Here is a 19,331-nt window from a genome sequence, read left to right as displayed (position 1 = left end):
TATCAAGAAAGCTGTGGTTAATTTTTAGTCTGTAATAGCATCATTCAATCAATCAATGATATCAATCTATCTGTACGGGTACTGTTCATGTATTTGCTGTGATTGCTCTATCTCACATATTTTGTATTAGGATACCCTTTAGGCCTACATGTACATGTAAGAATGGAAGGTCAATGTACTTATTCTGTAAATGTGATATTGCCATTTTACAAAGTACAATGGATATTTAATTACAGAAAATTAATTAAAAGTTCTAACCACACGATGATGAACAACTTAATTTTTGAGAATTTTTTTTCTACCTTGCAGGGGACTGAGCTTGTGATCTTCATGAACAGCAAGTAAAGATCGCTATGGAAACATGTCGTCCACATGGTGAGCATTTGTTCTCAAGATTGTAGATGAGATGGTTGTAAAGTACTGTATTGTGATGGTCGAATATATAAACGTTGATAAATGGTTCATTCATAAAATATAATATTAAATGATTCTATGCGCTGCCTACTATTACTCTGGCTTTAGCTCAACTAGCAATATCAGGTGCTCGAGCATTCAAGGAATTCTTTCCTACTGGGTACTCATTTACTACACCTGGGTGCAGAGTGACAAATGTAGATGAAAACCTTACCAAAATCTAAACATTATTTTGGTAGCAAAGCCAAATTGTGATAAATCTACAGATTGCAAAGCTTTTGATATTTTGAAAATTCTTTCACTCTATAAAATGAAGCCACCCCCCAAAAAAAAGACCAGAAGCATTATTGGTGAATCTAATTTATTTGGATTTAATTTAAATAATGATTGCTTGAAATCCAATTGATACTTAAAGGGATCGTTTAACTTTGTGAGCAGCTGATTAAAAAAATTCTCAAACTGAGTTGAAACGTGCGTATGAGTGCCTGTATTTGTCCTCAAAAACCCTGAAACAGACCACAATATAGGATGAAAAACTCTAATTTAGATACAAGTAGCAATTTATTAGCCTGATTTTGAGAACCGTCTAGTAGACGGGTTCAGCTTATGACCAGTTTTCTCCAATTCAAAAAGTCTGTTGGCTGCCGCTATTTTGACTGCCTTCTGTTGTGTGTATCTCCTATACACACACTATTTTCTGCACTGTACATTCAGTGTATACATTGTACACACTGTATGTAGGTCATGCTGTGTTCATCTAGAATTAATGTGTTGTGGTGCACAGATCCCTGTATACACATAGTCATTGAAACCAACTCCCAATTATTTCAAACTTTGGTTTACATCTCCAAGGTTTTAAAATTGATCCTGTAAATATAATACTTTGAAACTTTTGGGATGGTATTTTTACACTATAAGCCTAATGTTTAGCCCATTTTCAGGAACCAAAATGAGAATTTTTTAAATCAGAACAAAGTGAAATGATCACTTTAATACAAAAGGTAATAATAATTATAATACATGAGATTTGTATAGCACACTTTCCATCTTGAATTAGATACCTTTATTCAGTCATAGGATATTGCCAATAAATGCATATTAGTCACTAACTGAGAAGTTTTTTAACTGGATACTGACAGTGTCAAGCAAAGTACCAGACACCAATCTGGTATCATGGTATAAAATAGCTTTTATACATGGTTTTTATCTACCTGTATTATATACCAAAGTACAATGACAGAACTTCAACTCATAGTGAATGATCTAGAGGTCACACACCAAATGTACTGGTTCAACTTACTTTGCTTTCTTGAAATTCATTTAAGAAAAAAAAAATCTGATTATAAGGTATGTCATCAGCCATGGCTGAATAACTACATTTACGTACATGTACTGGCATCCTCAATATCTTCGTAAGGTTCTTTTTCTTTCTTTTTTTATAACTAGGGAGAACTGGAAGCACCACAGGCACAAATGTAAAGAAGGAGTCAAGTGATTTCCATGGTAACACCATCAGCAATGGCAGATACCGTATTGGTAGTAGTGCAGATGAGGAACAGAGAACTGGGGAAACACTTGAGGAATACCTTGAGAGGGAGGAAACATTGAATGGTAATAACTGTCACAGTAGCTCCAGGTCTACATTCCGTAGTGGTTCAGAAATGACCAGTGATTCTGATTTCATTGAAGAGAGACGCAACTCTGCTCAGTCCGATACCGATGTCTTCTTTCCTTCCATGGAGCCGGAAATCGATGAACAGAAACGCATCCTAGACCAAAAGAGACGGGAGCTGCCACCCAGCCACCGTTCATGGAAACGCGTTGCAGATTACGTCAACGCTCTCCCAATCATTCCAGAGCCACCGATACAAGGAGAGGTTCAGAACAAGAACATCGGTCAGGCAAAAAGGCAACGGATCTGGTCTGAGGTTTATGACAGACGGAGAGATTTCACTCAGTCTGGGAGTCTTAGCTTTGCAGAGGGGATGACATCACAGAAACGTGTCCCAAGTACTTCAAGTGAGTTTGATTTCTGAAGTCTGACATTTTTAATAATGGAAATATCAGCAATCTACCCTTATCTTTTGCCATACAGCAATGGTAAAAGCATTTTGTGGCTTTTCCTTAATACATATTTAGCCATTTCCCAGTACTTGAGCAAAAAAAAAAGAAGACAGTTGCATTGCTCTTTTGGCTATTTTTTAAAGTTTGTCATGAGCTGAAAAATATAATTTTCCTGTTAAGAACTGAAAGGAAATTTTCTATAGATACCATTACAAGGAATTGAAAATTATATCAACAGTAATTGTCTGTCAAAAATAAATCATCAGTTATGACATACATGTACATGTACATGTATAGTAGTGGATTATTACTTTTTGGTATTACTTTGTGTAATGTTGTCCCTTTTATTCTTGTTAGATATGTCAGTTATTCCTTAGTACCCTCATGTTTATGAAATTAGGAGTCATATTTCTTGATTACCATGCTGCCTCCACGTCTATTCCATGGTCATGTCAGGAAATCAAGCAAACCTGTAATCAAACATGGATTGGACTTTGTTCTATAGTAATGCCCTACAAATAAATAGCGTTGATATCATAGTATTTGTAGATTAGAAAACAGATTCCTGTAAATGAATGTGGTATGAGATTTTGATACAAAACTTTGCTACTTTAATTGTATACATACAAGACTCCATGCATACAGTACATGTACCAGCTGAAATATTTGCTGCATATTTTTTTTTTTTTTTTGTAAATGGGAAATTCCATTCTACATGTATGGTCATTAATGATGCTTAAAGGCTATTTCATATCAGTTTATTTTCCTTTCCGGATTCTTATGGCATCTCACCAAATGAGATCTGTTTTTTTAAGCAGGAAAATGGAAACCATTAATATTCATGTTCCTACATGTAGTCATAAAATGTTCTTTATTGAATTACACTGAGTTTCAGGTTTCAGATTTATTATCAGTTCAATTGTACCAAATTTCCTCATTTTCTGATTCCTTTTTTATATGAATGATGTCTCCTGCTACATGTAACAAAGGCTGTCATGTTGTACATAGGGGCGTCTGTAATTAATACTGAAAGCTCAGATTATCTAAAAATTGCATGTGATTTCTGTTGTGAAAAATATATTAAATTGGAGCCTTCATGAAATCATGAGATCTAATAGAATTTAAGCAAGAAAATAATCTTATTCTGCATGTAAACCAAGCTTTCAGATGCCTTTTTTAGAGTTCCTTTTCATTGAAATAAAAATTTGAATTTCAATGTTTTTAGAAGCCTGAAAAAAAAAACATTATTGCTTTCATCGTTAAAAAAAAATGTATATTAAAGTTTGTAAGCTTACAGTTCCATCAGGCTGGGTAGGTTCTGGTGACAGACAAGGTGTTGGCAATGCATTAACTTCATATAAAAAGCTATAAAGTTATCAAATTGTGCTTTGTTCCTGTTAATGTGCTAAACCTCAAACTTTGATATTGAAAAGCTAATACATGTAGGTTGTTTGCTTTCTATTTTTAGAAACAAAGTCATCAGTAAAAAGAATTGAAAGTATGCTAAAGGAATACTGGCACATGAACCAAAACTGAAACAAAATACACTTGTACAAGCTGCACCATTTAAGATTTACTGCATTATCCTCAATGAATATGGTGATATACTGATTGTACATCCATATGAAATATAGGCCCTTGCAAGGCAGTGCAAAAAGAGAGCAAATTTTCTATACTTCAATTGGGCTCTTCATTCATAATTATTGAAAATTTAAATGGTATTCCACTTTGTAGTAGACAGTGTACAGTGTTATGCATATTGAATTACCTGCAGGCATGCAACATTCTGTTCTTACAATACATGTTGTACATTTTGTTTTTGTCCATGATTCTTGTTCTTGAACAGACATGTGGTTTGTCTGTGTAGGAGTTTGTTCCTATCAATACTAGTTTCATGGTAGGTAAGGTATGAATCACCAATTAAACCCCAGATAGCCCCATGATTCCCCTACCCACATTGCTTGGCAAGGTTTCAAATTGCCCCATTTACACAGCTCAAAATGCTTTCTGAAAAAAAATTTTATAAAGTAAACTTTTTTTTCTTTCAGTGCAATTTTAAAAGCACTCCCTGCACTACATGTAATCATCACTTCTTCCTCTTTTTTTTAGCTTCCAAGAAGTATTCATTAAATGTACTTTCCATTTATGACATTTTGTCACTTAATCTGCTTTTTATATCAATGATTAATGATATCTAGCACACCCTCCAGCTGAATGAGCATTATAATTGCACTTCACTGACTTGATGATCAGTTTCACTTGGAGAGAGGGTGTGCTTCATGCTTTAAAGTCAATCGTCCTTTTTTCTCATTTGATAACAGCGTGTCATTAAAAAAAATAGATATAATCTGGTATTGATTTATGATGATTGTGATTATAAACACCATCACAAGTTTCTAAAACACTATGCCTTTTTTCCTTTGCCTAGGTTCCAATTTGTCCATGCTGTCCAGCCTCTCCAGTCTTTCTGGAAGCTTTGCATGGTTTGAATCAGGGGACGATGCTGACAAGACATTGTTGCCACTACCAGAAAAACAGTCCTCACACCCCTTGACACAGCAACGACAACACTCCACACAACCAACATCTCCTGCAGAACAGAATCAAAAAGCAATGTCAATGAAATATGGCTGGAATGAGAATAACAGGACTCTGCATGCAGTTAAACTTCCACTTAAACCAAAGGGTAAGGAGGAACTCTTGAAGAGATTGATTTAATGCAATTCTTTCCTTTCATTTCAGTTATTTTTATTATTATCTCACTGCGAGCTGTGAAGTGGGTTGTGGTTACACAATAAATAATTTCATCTTAATATCACCCATCTTTTCAGTCATGGCAATTACATTCGCTGTTGAAATATATTTTTCATGCAAAGCCAATAATAGTGGATGCATTAACACCAAACAGGAAGACAAAGATATATTTATTTATCTATCTATTCACGTTTCTTTAAAAGACAGGGTTGTCCCATTCAAGCCAAATGGCCTGCTTTACAAGGGAGCCCTGTCAAAATGTACATACATGATAAACATAACAAATACAGAAATAAAAACAGTGAATGAAAAAAAATAAAGACAACGCTCTTCATAGAAAAAAAAAATCATAAATTAAATGAGTATATAACAAGGAAAATAATATGTAAACACAAAGACAAAGCATGATGAGAAAAAATCATAACAAGCAATGAAAAAAAAAGAACATGATAAGACAGTGGTCATTATGGTTTAATTTGTTCAATGGATCTGGTGTTGCCTAAAGGCGTCTTTTGAAGATTTGGAGGGAAGGGGATGTTTGAATATGAAGTGGTACATGTAGGGAGTTGAAAAGTTTGGTTTATCTATGACCAATTGACCAAAATATGATATTTTTTTCAATAAAGAAAAAGTGGCATGCCAGGTTTTCCTAAAAACCATCTTACCGAATAAAAAACACTTGTAACCCTTCTTCTTTGCCATCTGTATGCCTTTACATATTATTCTAATCCCAATTGAGCTTCTGAAATAAGATATCACTTTTCCACTGTTCAAAGTACATACATTACACTCGGAACATAATTATAAATTGTTTTGGAATAATTTTATTCAGAACACAAACACTTGAAAATGATATTCAGTATTATTTTATAGAAAAATTGTTCTGCAGTGATATTAATTTTTCAATGCTCTATAAACTAGTAAGTCTTTGTGGGCGTAGCTGTATCGGTCATGTTATCTGCAGTCCCTGCAATAAGAATCACAAGTTTTCTGCAAAGTAACACAAATTATTCAAATTAATCACCTTTTCCAAACTATGTAAATGGTAATTTTGGGGGCATTGTGGTGTAGTGGTTACGACTCTGGTCTTTCGATCAGAGGGACGTGGGTTCGATTCCCAGCCATTGCATGTTTTCCTTCAGCAAGAAATTTACCCACATTGTGCTGCTCTCAACCGAAGTGAGGTGAATGGGCACCCGGTAGGATTTATTCCTTGAACGCTTTAGTGCCTATACGGTGGCTCATCTCCAGCCGGGTAATAATATGATACCAAGTATGAAGCGCAGTGGAGTGTAATGCAATTATAGTAGCTGCGCTATACAAATTATTATTAATTTAGGTATTCAGTGCCAGGTCTACTAGCTGTCCTTGACATTACAGCAATGGGGTGCAAAAGTCAAGGTTAAGAAACACCACCTTCATATTAAAATTAAATAAACTTGTTGTCAATGTATGCATCAATATGTTATCTGTTCTAAATTAGTAAATGCCCTCTTGTGTTGGAATGCACAATCATTTGGCAAAAACACGTTTAGTACTTGATCATCTACAGAGTTTGAACATATGTGAGCACCCTCTGTTGTGAACATCAGTATAGGAGAAGCAAGCAACATTTGACACATTTTCCAATATGATTATTGCATGGCATGTCTAATAAAAAAAATCCTCCTTTTTAAAGGGGAAGTTCACATTGACAAAAACATTCTCAAAATACAAGAAAAAAAATATCGGTTAAGGTTTTAGGAAAATCCATCAAACATTAAGAAAGTTATTAGAATTTCAAGTTTTTGATTTGTGACATCTTGAAAAATCAGGTGCCCCATGTGATATAAATATAAAATGCATTAATTTCTATTTTTTAACGGTCCTTAATGACTGAATTAATTTTTTCTTGCAGTAGCTGATGTGAAATGATTTTTCTGTTGATATACTGAAGGTACAATAAAAAACATTTGCATTTTTTAAGAAAATGACATTTCAATTTTCATTGATTTTTTTTTAAATTTATGATACATACATGTAGAAAGCTGCATGCATATGACATCACATATCAAAAAAAAAATACTTCTAATAACTTAATCTTTGATGGATTTTCCTCAATCCTTTAATATTTTTATTATTTTTTCTTCTTTTTATACAATAAACTACTTGTCAGGGTGAACTTCTCCTTAAACATATACATGTATCATGATGTATGTCAAAATGTTGTTAATGTCTCAAACAATTAGTATTGTCTATAGACCCTTCATTATTAGAAAATTACTTTTGTTTAACTGTTTTCTCAAAATTTAAAAGTCACCACCTACATGTACCAACTACTGCAAGGATTGCAAATACAAATCTGACTGGGAGTACAGTTGTATTATTAAGAAAGAGAGAGAGTGAAAATTAAAACAAGTCAGGAAGTATTAAAGAACTCACCAATTTTTGCATGTAAATTATAAATAAGGGTGTTTTAAAAAGTGAGTATGCCATTTGAGACATCAAATTGTGAGAAAAACCTTCAACTGATGGTCCAGTATTAATAGCGTTTAAATCGGATGAGCCTACATGTACATACAGTGGTGTAATGCACATTTTCTATTAAATGTTTGGAAAGGAATTGAGAGAACTCAAAATGGATCTTAAAGGTCAAGTCCACCTCAGAAAAATGTTGATTTGAATCAATAGAGAAAAATCAGACTTAAGCATAATGCTGAAAATTTTGTCATATCGGATGTGAAATAGGAAAGTTATGACATTTTTAAATTTTGCTTATTTTTTACAAAATAATATGCACAATTTTTAGTCACATGCAAATGAGAGAATCGATGATGTCCCTCACTCACTATTTCTTATGTTTTTTATCGTTTGAAATTTGAATCATACAATATTTGAATTTTTACATATTTGACAATAAGGACCAACTTGACTGAACCATAAAATGTTAAATTATGGTAATTCCACATGTTCAGGGAGCAATAAAACTTTGTTTCACAGGACAATGAGGAGATAAATAGAATATTTCACATAATAAAATACAAAAAAAAGTGAGTGAGTGATGTCATCAGTTCCCTCATTTGCATACCCACCGGGACATACATGTACATACAACTTTTCTTGTGAAATTAAGTGAAACTTCAAAATGCCATAATTTTGTTATTTTACATCTGATTTTGATGAAATGTTCTGTGTTGTATTTTTCTCTTTTTATGCATAATAATTTAATACACATAAATCTACTGGTTTACTGACCTGACTGATTTTATTCCCTTCTTCATTGATGAGGTATAAATCCTTTATATTAAAAGTGTGAAATGTCTACATGTACTTGTCATTGATGGATCTTAAGTTGAACAATGAAAAACACTTCCTGTACATCATGAAACATTTGCAATGCCCCTTGCTCAATGATCACAAGATGATATCTATCAAGATTGAAATTTATTCCTGTTGAATATTATTTTTGTTTAAATTGAAATGATGTGAAATTAAAATCTTGATTCAATCTAAACCCAGAGCTTAAAGGTCAAGTCCACCTCAGAAAAATGTTGATTTGAATAAATAGAGAAAAATCAAATTAGCATAACGCTGAAAATTTCATCAAAATTGGATGTAAAATAAGAAAGTTATGGCATTTTAAAGTTTTGCTTATTTTTAACTAAACAGTGATCTGCACAACTCAGTGTCATGCAAATGACCCAGTCGATGATGTCCATCACTCACTATTTCTTTTGTTTTTTATGGTTTGAATTCTACAATATTTCATTTTTTACAGATTTGACAATAAGGACCAAGTTGACTAAATCATACCGTATTAAAAAATGCTAATTCCACATGTTCAGGGAGGAATTAATCGTTGTTTCACTTGACAATGAGGAGAAAATTAGAATATTTCATATTTCATGTAATACAATACAAAAGAAATAGTGAGTGGATGACGTCATCAGTCTCCTCATTTGCATACCGACCAGGATGTGCATATAGATAACTGTTTTGTGAAATTAAGCGAAGCTTTAAAATGTCATAACTTTCTTATCTTACATCCGATTTTGATGAAATTTTCAGTGTTATGTTTGTTGGATTTTTCTCTTTTTTATTCAAATCAACTTTTTGTTGGGGTGGACTTGTCCTTTAACTGCATACTACATGTATTTGGTAGAGACTGTACAAATCAGTGTTCATTTGACAAGGTGGGAATACTTCTGTGAAAAACACTATTAAAGCTTGATTCATGTTAAAACATGGCAACGACTATTAGTACCTTTAATCGGTGCACCTGTATTCAGTATCTCTACTACAGTGAATTTGATTTCAAAAGTTTTTTCTTTATGAACACTGCTTGAACCGTATTTCACATGTTTATGCCTCCTGAATGCTCATTGTGTTTCACTGTTATCTAAATAAGATGTGAGCTCATTCCAGGCTACATTTCAGCTATTTTTTTTTTCTTTTTAGGGGTTTTATAGAAAACATGTACATGTAGGTAAAATTGAAGACGCTTCATTTCGAATTTCATTCCTATGGTTTTTTTTATGTCTGTTTATCCACCAAAAACTAATATTTTTAGTGTGAGAAAGCTGCAAATAGTCAAGTGTATTTCATGATATTTGAAGGTGCTCTTTAATACTTACTTTCAATAGGTCTAAAGATGTTATTTTTCTACAGTGGGAAGCAAGGCCGGCTATGCAATGAAGTCATGGAGATGCTGATGGCATTTTTCTTCTTTTCTGTGTGAATCTACATTATTCTCCCATAGGTTGTTTTCACGCATGCCCTGTTCCAATTTCTCTTTTGCTGTTGGTAATAACAAAATAATACTTTAATGAAGCAAAACCCATGTTTAGCCATGTTCGTATTTTGAAATTATCTTTTTTTGGTGATATCCATTTGGGAAATATTAAAATATGAACAGAATTCTCTGTGTTGCAGATGCCAATGTTTGTTACCCTTTCAAAAGTTCATAAAATTAGAATGAAACTTGAAGCATAAACTTTATACTCATGCACTTTGATAATCTGTTGTAAACCAAAACAAACATGAATGGTAGAACAATATTAAACCAGGAGTCCCTCCTTTAATAATAGAGCATGGAGTTCATTTCTATGTGCTTCACTGCACAACACACAGGTCTGCCATTCCATGATTGCGATTTAATATTTTATAACCTGTAAAAATTTATAAATGTTTATTCTTACTAATTAAATTTTAACTGTGGGATCTTTTTTTTATAACGGCAGAAACAAAATACCACATGTAGAGAAGTTCAGATCTACCCCTGACAGTAAGTTTAAGATGAATAGTGATAGGAGGTATGAACATGGCTACTTAGGGGGAAAAGAAGACGTTGTTCAGTAGGTCTCATGAGAGGGAGAGAGAGAGAGAGAGAGGAAATAGTGAAGTGTTAGTATTTTTTGTAACATAATGCTTGCTGGATTATTCACTGTTCTATTTATTGTTTTTTCTCAGTTGTTCAGTATTGCTTCAAATTAAAGCTGCGGGTGGCAAAACTTTGCTGATTCCATGTCTAATAGGCAGAAAGATTCTGTCTTTGATCAAGGGCAGACTTGATGGTATTTTCAGTTTGAGAACTAATGTGGAGGGATTTTAACATTATACTTCTGCTCTATACCTTGAAGACCTGATTCCCTTTATTAAAGACATCCTTGCCCAAGTATGGCGACATCGACCATGGTGATAAATAAGATTTGAAGAGCTCTTGTTTGTTGGTCTCTCATCTTAATTGGCCTTCCTCACCTAGTTTCCTCATCAGCTATTATCTAATTACATTATATCGATGTTGCTATCCATGGAGTTGGTGTCAGATTGTAATCTTAGACTGCTGGATTCTTACTGGTGAAACTTTACTATGCAACCTGTCTTGATCATATACCTGTATGCGTGCGCATCTTAGGGTATTGCTTGGCAAGTCTTCTCATTTTGGATTTTCTTGTTTGTCACTTCCACGAATTCAACATGGAAAAGCTGTTTACTCGTTATCTTTAAAAAATTGAGTGATATACTTGGAAATGAGATGGAGAGCATCCAAAGAGAATATTTCGACTGATTTGAATTTTGAAACCGTTTGGAACTTCCTTGGTTACTTGGAGCAATCTTCAAAGTCATTTAATAATTGTGTCCATAGAAATTTTGCAGTGTGTAAACTAAATGTGTGTTTTATCCCTTTTGCTAACTTACTTTGCAGAAATCTGCAGGCAAGCATTTTCTTCAGTGGAACTTCTGTTGTTTTTACTATTGAATATTGATTAAACCATTAAAAATATAATTTTTGATTCTAATATCATATGGAGATGAAGGATGTGATTGAATCATTTCTCATTGGTCTAGGTTTCAACCTCAACAGATGATAACATGGTATCAAAAGTTTATCAAAGAAGACTAATTTGTACTTTGGTACACATTAATTCACTCTTAAATCTGTCTGGTAATTACATGACTATGATTTATTTTTAGAGAAATATATGTGCTTCTAGCCCGTAACAGACATTTTTTTCATTACACATATGAGTGTAAAATTTGTTGACAAAGCAATGAATACTCAAATGTCAATAAAGGTGAAGTTTTACATACAGATGGAGTGCATTTCACTCTGATCCTCTGCATACTGGTGTTGAAGTCTAAATTACTATTTAATATCATTCATACTTGAAGTTTGGCTTGAGATATACACAAAGACCAGCTGTCTCTGTCTTCATCTTGTAACTTTGTTTTTTATTCATCATCTGATTTATCTATCATGCTATCTGCTCAATGATGTATGCTGCTGCCTGCTATGTGAGCAAGCACTTGATATAAAAAATAATGACATCTTGCTCTGGAGTACCTGTGAATGTTATTGAATTATTCAACAGTGAAATTTGTTTAGTTCATTACACTTTGTTTTAAGCCATGTCCGTTGGGGAGCTATAGAGGTGTTTTTACTAGCAGACACACAATGTAATATTGGAGCAAAGTCAGACATCCATATAAAAGAGAAAGGGCAAAAATTTGGAGCCCTTATGTACACTTGTGATAGTAATCTATTGCATTACTGTACATGTATATAAATGCAAAGATATGCTCTTGTTTATTGGAAAGGGGATATTTTACTGTATTCAGTTGTGAAATGCTCCTTTTTATTTTTTCAAATGTAAATACATGTACATGTACATGTAGCTTACTTCCCAATGTATTGAAAGTGCTATAATTTAGCTTTGATATGGATACTTTGCTGTGATACTAAAATGGTGCTTAGAATGGATTACAAACCACTTAATAGCAAGCTTGTATATTCTGACTCGACTCTTACTTTTTTAACCTTTATATATTCATGTTTTCAACATTTTATTCTGAAGTTAGCAACTATAATATGTTTACTCTTATATCAGGATGAGGGTCCAATTTCTATTTTTTTTTTTTTTTTTTTTTTTTTTTTGGGGGGGGGTAATTGTTGTTGGAATGTTCAAGAATACTGGACTGGACAGACAGGTGATGAACATGGATACAAACAATGATCATGGACCATGAAATCTTCTTTTGTATAAAGTCTTCTATTAAATGATTCAATTTGTTTAATAGTTGGATATACACACATGTGTTGAGTTTGAAGCCACTTCCGAGGCTGCCTTTGAAGTGGCCTTTGGGCGGTGATACACATATGCCGAAAGTGGACTGAAGACGCCTCGAGATCATCATCCCCCTGATAAGTGTCATGTTGCCTATTCATGTGACACAAGTCCCCGGACTTTTAATATCAACATTTTACTTTGTTCGTGTGCTTTATAAAAAAAGAACTATTTTTGGTATGCCTTTATAGTCCACTGGGGGGGGGTGATACACATTCCAATCGCAGAACTGACGCCGCCAGCGGCCGCCTTCAAACCATATCAAAAGGTAGACTGTCCAAGCCGGCATCAGTCCAGCTTTCAAAATAAGGGAGGTTTAAAGCTGGCTTCAGCCCAATTTCGGTGTACAGGTACATTATGTGTGTCACCACCCAAAGATACTCAGGGAAGTGCTAATGTACTAATTACTATAAAACTTGAAGAGTTCCGAAGTGTAATGAGATTCTTTAGAAAAAAAAAATGCCTTTGTGAGGTGAAGTCACCTTAAGTATAAACATTGAAATTTCTTTGGAAAAAGACATTGAATTCACATTGATCTTAGTTATTATAATTAATGACTGTTACATAAATGATTATTAAACATTAAAATAAATTTCCATGATAAATTATTGCTGACATTTAAAATTATAATTATATTGTAATTTGGTCTATAGAAAGTTTTTTATGTAACTCTATCAAGTTTGGATGTACTGGCCATTTGTTGAAGCAATTTCTTTCTGTGAAATGCTTAAAAAAGTGTACATGTAAATCTCAATGAGCAGTATTAGTTCGAGCTTATTTATTTAAAACCAAAATAACATCTCATTAAAATAAAAAAAATGTATACAATGCATATGAGTACATAAGCACATCAATTAGGTTATAGCATAGACGAATTGGTTTTAGGACCCCTTTAAAAGCAAGGCTTGTGAGAGGGGGCCTGGTATATTTTATATGATTAATAACACAAAATATAGATACTAACCTACAGAATACCAAAGAAAAAAATAAGTTTATATCAGGTCAAGATGCTAAACTAGAATGGAAAGTTGGAAACTATTTACAAACACACACACCCACAAAGAAAAATACATATTGAAGGAAAATAATCATAACCTTTCAAGAAAGTAAGTTTTGGATAACCTTTTGAATATGGAAAAGGTTGTACAGGGTGTATTGTTTTTTTTATTTTTTATATCAGTTGGCAAACTGTTCCATTCCTTAATGCAGGATATGTGAAAGGAGGTCAGAGTGATATTTGTTCTCGCAAAAGGCTGATGAACAAGATCCCTTTGAAGTGTAATATATTCGTCATTTTGTGAGTTCTGAAGAAACATTTTTTTTTTAATTTACACACTTTAGGCATTGATTATGTGTACTTGTAGTCTTGTACTTTATATTCGTTGTTTAAAGAGATACCAGTAACTTTCATAAATGGTGCTGAGTAATTAGGTTGAAGGGTGAATTAGCTGTTTCTGCTATTAAAAAGGTCGTTTTATTGGGGTACATGTATTGTTCACAGTATGGCTGTTAACACAAATAGGAAGTATCAGAAGCCAAAACAACTACATGTGTATAGGTGCATTTTTATCGATAACCAGCAGATTGTAGGGCCTTTTTTTGCCACTTATTTGATGCAGCATAAATGTTAAGCATTCAGGTAATAGTTTTTGCTGACATATGAACCGTACGGTACCCCAAAAAAGGGTGATTTGAAAATTAATATGGTTTACCCGGAGGTTCCCATTGAAAACATACAAGTTTATTAGAATTCTAATTCTGTGATGTTGTGGAAAACAAGAAAATAACTGTCTAAATATAGGCAGCTGCACGTCATCACAACAACTATAAATCATTATTGATGTCATAGAATTCCAACTGATTATTCTTATTATTATTATTGATTAGGCATTTCAAAATACATGAATTATAAAAATACAATACAAATTACATAAACAATGGGATATACATGACATAATACAACGGACCTGGAATAGAGATGAAGGGGCTGCCTGGGTTAGGAAAAGTTTAGCAAATTACCATGACCCACAGGTCTTCCTTCCCATACACCTTTACCTCCATCCAGGTCAGTATAAGAACATAAAAAGAAACATATGACTTAAAACTAAACAACTGAACCTGGCAACAGTTAATTTGGCGAAACAAGTGTAACATGGATCCATCAACAAATATAATTTTAATAGATTCATTGCAATGTAAATAATAAAAGAAAAAAGTAATAATGCAAGTAATTTGACTTGATTGTGTACATATCCGAACTGTTTCGAATCTTAATTGATCACTTATTAAAATCTCAGTTTCGTGGCTCACAAATTACAAGTAGACTGTTTCTGAACCAAATAATCAGCTGGTAAATGTGGGCGCGTCGTGGTCTAGTGGCTGTGACTCACCTTTAAAACAGGGTCGTGGATTCGAATCCTTGCCATGGTGGTTTCCTTCAGCAAGAAATTTATCCACACTGCTGCACTCGACCCAGGTGAGGTGAATGGGTACCCGGTAGGATTTATTCCTTGACACGTCAGTGCCGATATGGCGGCTCTGCTACGGCCGGGGTAATAATATGATACCACGTATTAAAGCGCAGTTGAGTATGCACATAGTAACAGTGCTTGATATGGACATAATTATAATTTCGAAAATGCTTGAAAATTCCATAGTATCATTAAATAGCTGATAATCTTTCTATCGATTTGTCAATTTCACTTTTCACTTTCAGCATTCGTCATTGGTAGATTCATGGCAAAAAATTAATTAGCAAATACTGTTCATAATATTATGATGAAACACAAATAAAAAATAATTAATTTGTCATATTTACACATACAATTTTTTTTCCAGAACTCAAAATGACAAACCAACTAAAAGAAATTTAGGGATTTAAAGCAAAATTACCTTGCTATCTATAGAGACCATACATTTAAAATATTAACCATTTCTACTATAAAATGAAATTGATCCACCGTGCATGATTATTTCACTGTAGCAAAAGCACAGGTACTATATAAACCCCTCAAAAACAGTTCTGCAACTCAAGTTTGAGCATTGATGATATTCTTAGTGTGCCATCATCATGTTGTAAAAGTGGTATCATTTGAAAGCATGAATATTCCTCCTTACAGTCATGTGTCAATTGTAATGCTATAAATATTATCATTGAATGCACAGACATGATAAATGTGCAGCAATGTCAAAAGTGAAATGTTGCAAAATTTGTTCTTTCCAATAGCGAATTTCCCATTGTTTCGAGGGTGGACCAAGTTTGAACGATGTTGATGCATTGATGCCTGAAAATCCCACATTGTGAATTCTCATTGGCGCAATGGATTGAATGTGTTTGGAATAATTTTGAACCTTGTCATTTCAAACAGTTTTTAGGATGTTGAATTTAAAAAAAAAGATGAGATGTTAGTCTCATTAAAGAGATGGTCCGGGCTGAAAATATTTATAACTAAATAATTAGAGTAAAATTCACAGAGCAAAATGCTGAAAATTTCATCAAAATCAGATAACAAATAGCAAAGTTATTGAATTTTAAAGTTTATAAATATTTTGTGAAAACAGTTATATGCATATTGTCATGAAAATTCATTAGGCGAGCTGATGATGTCACATTCCCACTTTCTTTTTTCTCATGTTATTACTTGAAATCATTAATGTTTCATTTTTTCATACATGTGTAAATGATGTGTCTCCGTTATGATGAATTAAGTTGCAGCAATAAAGAACTAATGCACTTTCAGTTATAAATCCAATTGTTTTAGTTCTTGGTAGAAGAATTTGGAATAAACCTAATTTCATATAATAAAATACAAAAGAACAAGTGGGGATATGATATCATCAGCCCACCAAATGAATATTCATGATGACATGCCTAGAACTGTTTCACCGGAATAATGCAAATCTTTAAAATTCAATAACTTTGTTATTTGTTTTCAGATTTTGATAAAATTTACAGCATTTTGCTCTGTGAATTTTGCTCTATCTATTTAGATAGAAATATTTTCTGCCTGGCGCATCCCTTTAATACTGATAATTTTATGAAAGCCTTCACTACAAGCAGAACATTCAACATCACCTGCCTTCATGATCAAAATTCTATAGAAATGGAGACTCTGGTTAGAAAACATTGCATTTTGGAACATTCCACTTCTGACTTTCCCTATTCAGGGAAACTGCACATTCCATAATGTCATAATCACAGCAGATGGCACTTCATTGTAAATAATTAATTAAATAATAATAACAACGCACCTCAGAATAGAATATTTCTAGATAGATGGCGCTATATAAATGGCTATTATTATTATTATTGTTATCATTGTTGGTATTATTATTATTATTATAATCAAAGAGGAATAATCAAGCTTTTCAATGATACCAGTTTCATACTTTCATCTTTTATACCTACATGTACATGTAAGTAACAAAAAAATAAACCATCCTTCAAAATTGAGGGATTTAGATACATGTATAGTTCAATAGAGGCATGGTAAAGAATCTCCTCTTCAATTTTGTTCTAACACATATCTCTTGACAAAATAGTTAAAGAATGAACAAGATTCATTATTGAAGGCATGATTAACACTGCATTTAATACATGTAACAGTTTCATTGTAAGAACATGTAGGACCTATATGCACATGTACCAGCATTCATTAGATGGCATTATAATTGCTTTAAACTTCCACTGGTAGTGAAAGGGGTTCTTTTTGGTCAAGGCCACTGGACATTTCACTTAAAATCTACATGTACACAAGTAAGCATTAAAAATTATGCTGTTTATGCATGCCACTGTTTAATTGTGCATGTTCCAGTAACTTTCCAATGCTTATTTAGGAATATAAAGTAATTATCACTTAAGGTCAAGTCCACCCCAGAAAAAATGCTAAGTTTAATCAATAGAGAAAATTCAAACAAACATAGAGCTGAAAATGTCATCAAAATCTGATGTAAAAAAAAGAAAGTTACGACAATTTAAAGTTTCGCTTATTTTTCACAAAACCGTTATATGCACAACTCAGTGACATTCAAATCAAAGATTCGACAATGTCCCTCACTATTTTTTGGGGTTTTTATTGTTTGAATTATACAATATTTCAATTTTTACAGATTTGACAATAAGGACCAACTTGACTGAACCATGAAATGTTAAAACAATGGTAATACCTCATGTTCAGGGAGAAATAAAACTTTGTTTCACAGGACAACATGGAGAAATTAGAATATTTCATTTTTCACATAATAAAATACAAAAGAAATAGTGAGTGATGTCATCAGTCCCCTCATTTGCAAACTGACCAGGATGTGAATATTGTGAATTTAAGCAAAACTCGAAATTATCATAAATTTCTTATTTTACCTCCGATTTTGATGAAATTGTCAGTGTTATGTTTGTTGGATTTTTCTCTTTTTATTCAAATCAACTTTTTGTTGGGGTGGACTTGTCCTTTAACATCTTACTTTGAATCAGTGAGCCAGCTCTAAACCTATAGGATTTGATTTGTGTAACATGAAGATTATAATTCACTGTAAAAACTTCAGAGATCAATAAATCATGTGGTTTAACTTTAGTATATTACAATCTTGATGGCCAGTCCCTAGAATGCATGAGTTGACATAGAATCAAATTTGTGTTGAATACTGTGTTGTTCTACCAGTGTGTCAGTCTCTTGTGGTTATCAAGGTTGAATTATGATGGTGCATGGTTTGAGTACTTCCACTCCTGTATATGGTATCAACTGGATCTGTTGGATTTATTCCTGGAAGAGCTTTTTTTTTAGGTTACCCTTTTCAGATTGCAAAGTCATGAAAGTCATGCTTGTGATGATAGATTCCAGAAGATGTTACCACAGGAGGAAGGACCTACATGTACCTACAGCTGTTACATTGCAGTTGGAAGAAGTGTCAAAATCTTTTTATTTTTTAGCCAGTTACATTCTGCTTTTATTATAGATATCATTTTTGTGACACTTTGAATGGGCTTAGGTGCACTTCATAATTAAGTTTTGAGATGTTGATATGATGGTCTTATTAGGAACAAAAGATGATACAATCCACTAGTATTGAAGTGACCAGTGGACCTCTGTGTAAACTTAACAATGAAAAACTTTCCATTAATAGTTCACTGTCTTTCTGGAAAACTTGGAACATTGAATAAAAAATCTAATATGGAAAGAGCATTGTAATCAGCTGTTAGCTAATCAATAGTAGATAGGAACATATTATTTGTGAAAGACTTATTGCAGTCTGTTTTATTCTTTTTGTGATGGAATTAATGATTATTACTGCTTGCATGTCTTTTCACTAGGAGTCATTACTTTCATTTAAAAGTACAATGTTGTCACATTATGAAATGATGATGCTATCTTTGTGTTTAAATGAGAAAAACAGAAGAGTTTTTATGAGGTAATCTTCAATGACAGGACATTGTTCAAAGCCATAGTCCTGAGAATCAATTACAATCTCCCTCTTCAGTTTCCATAGCGACCTGAATGT

At 33.1% G+C, this 19,331-nt stretch overlaps 1 protein-coding gene across 1 annotated transcript; it reads left to right on the top strand.

Moving 5' to 3' along the window:
- The first annotated feature begins 299 nt into the window (after positions 1 to 299).
- On the top strand, positions 300 to 7,599 carry LOC129254928 (uncharacterized). The gene is made up of 3 exons (XM_054893509.2): positions 300 to 375; positions 1,861 to 2,433; positions 4,907 to 7,599. Exons 1-3 carry the CDS (start codon positions 354 to 356, stop codon positions 5,194 to 5,196), a joined length of 885 nt encoding a protein of 294 aa, XP_054749484.2. The 5' UTR covers positions 300 to 353; the 3' UTR covers positions 5,197 to 7,599.
- Positions 7,600 to 19,331: the final 11,732 nt, after the last annotated feature.

Source organism: Lytechinus pictus, chromosome 1, assembly GCF_037042905.1.
Source record: "Lytechinus pictus isolate F3 Inbred chromosome 1, Lp3.0, whole genome shotgun sequence".
Taxonomy (NCBI): domain Eukaryota; kingdom Metazoa; phylum Echinodermata; class Echinoidea; order Temnopleuroida; family Toxopneustidae; genus Lytechinus; species Lytechinus pictus.
The sequence above is the reverse complement of the archived record's forward strand: the minus strand, read 5'-3'. Positions and strand labels throughout refer to the sequence as shown.

Bases quoted from the DNA above. Each gene is read 5' to 3' on its own strand.
- LOC129254928 (XM_054893509.2), top strand. From the start codon at position 354: ATGGAAACATGTCGTCCACATG. The intron at 376-1,860 runs GTGAGCATTTGT...TTTTATAACTAG, and splicing joins GGAAACATGTCGTCCACATG to GGAGAACTGGAAGCACCACA. The intron at 2,434-4,906 runs GTGAGTTTGATT...TCCTTTGCCTAG, and splicing joins ACGTGTCCCAAGTACTTCAA to GTTCCAATTTGTCCATGCTG.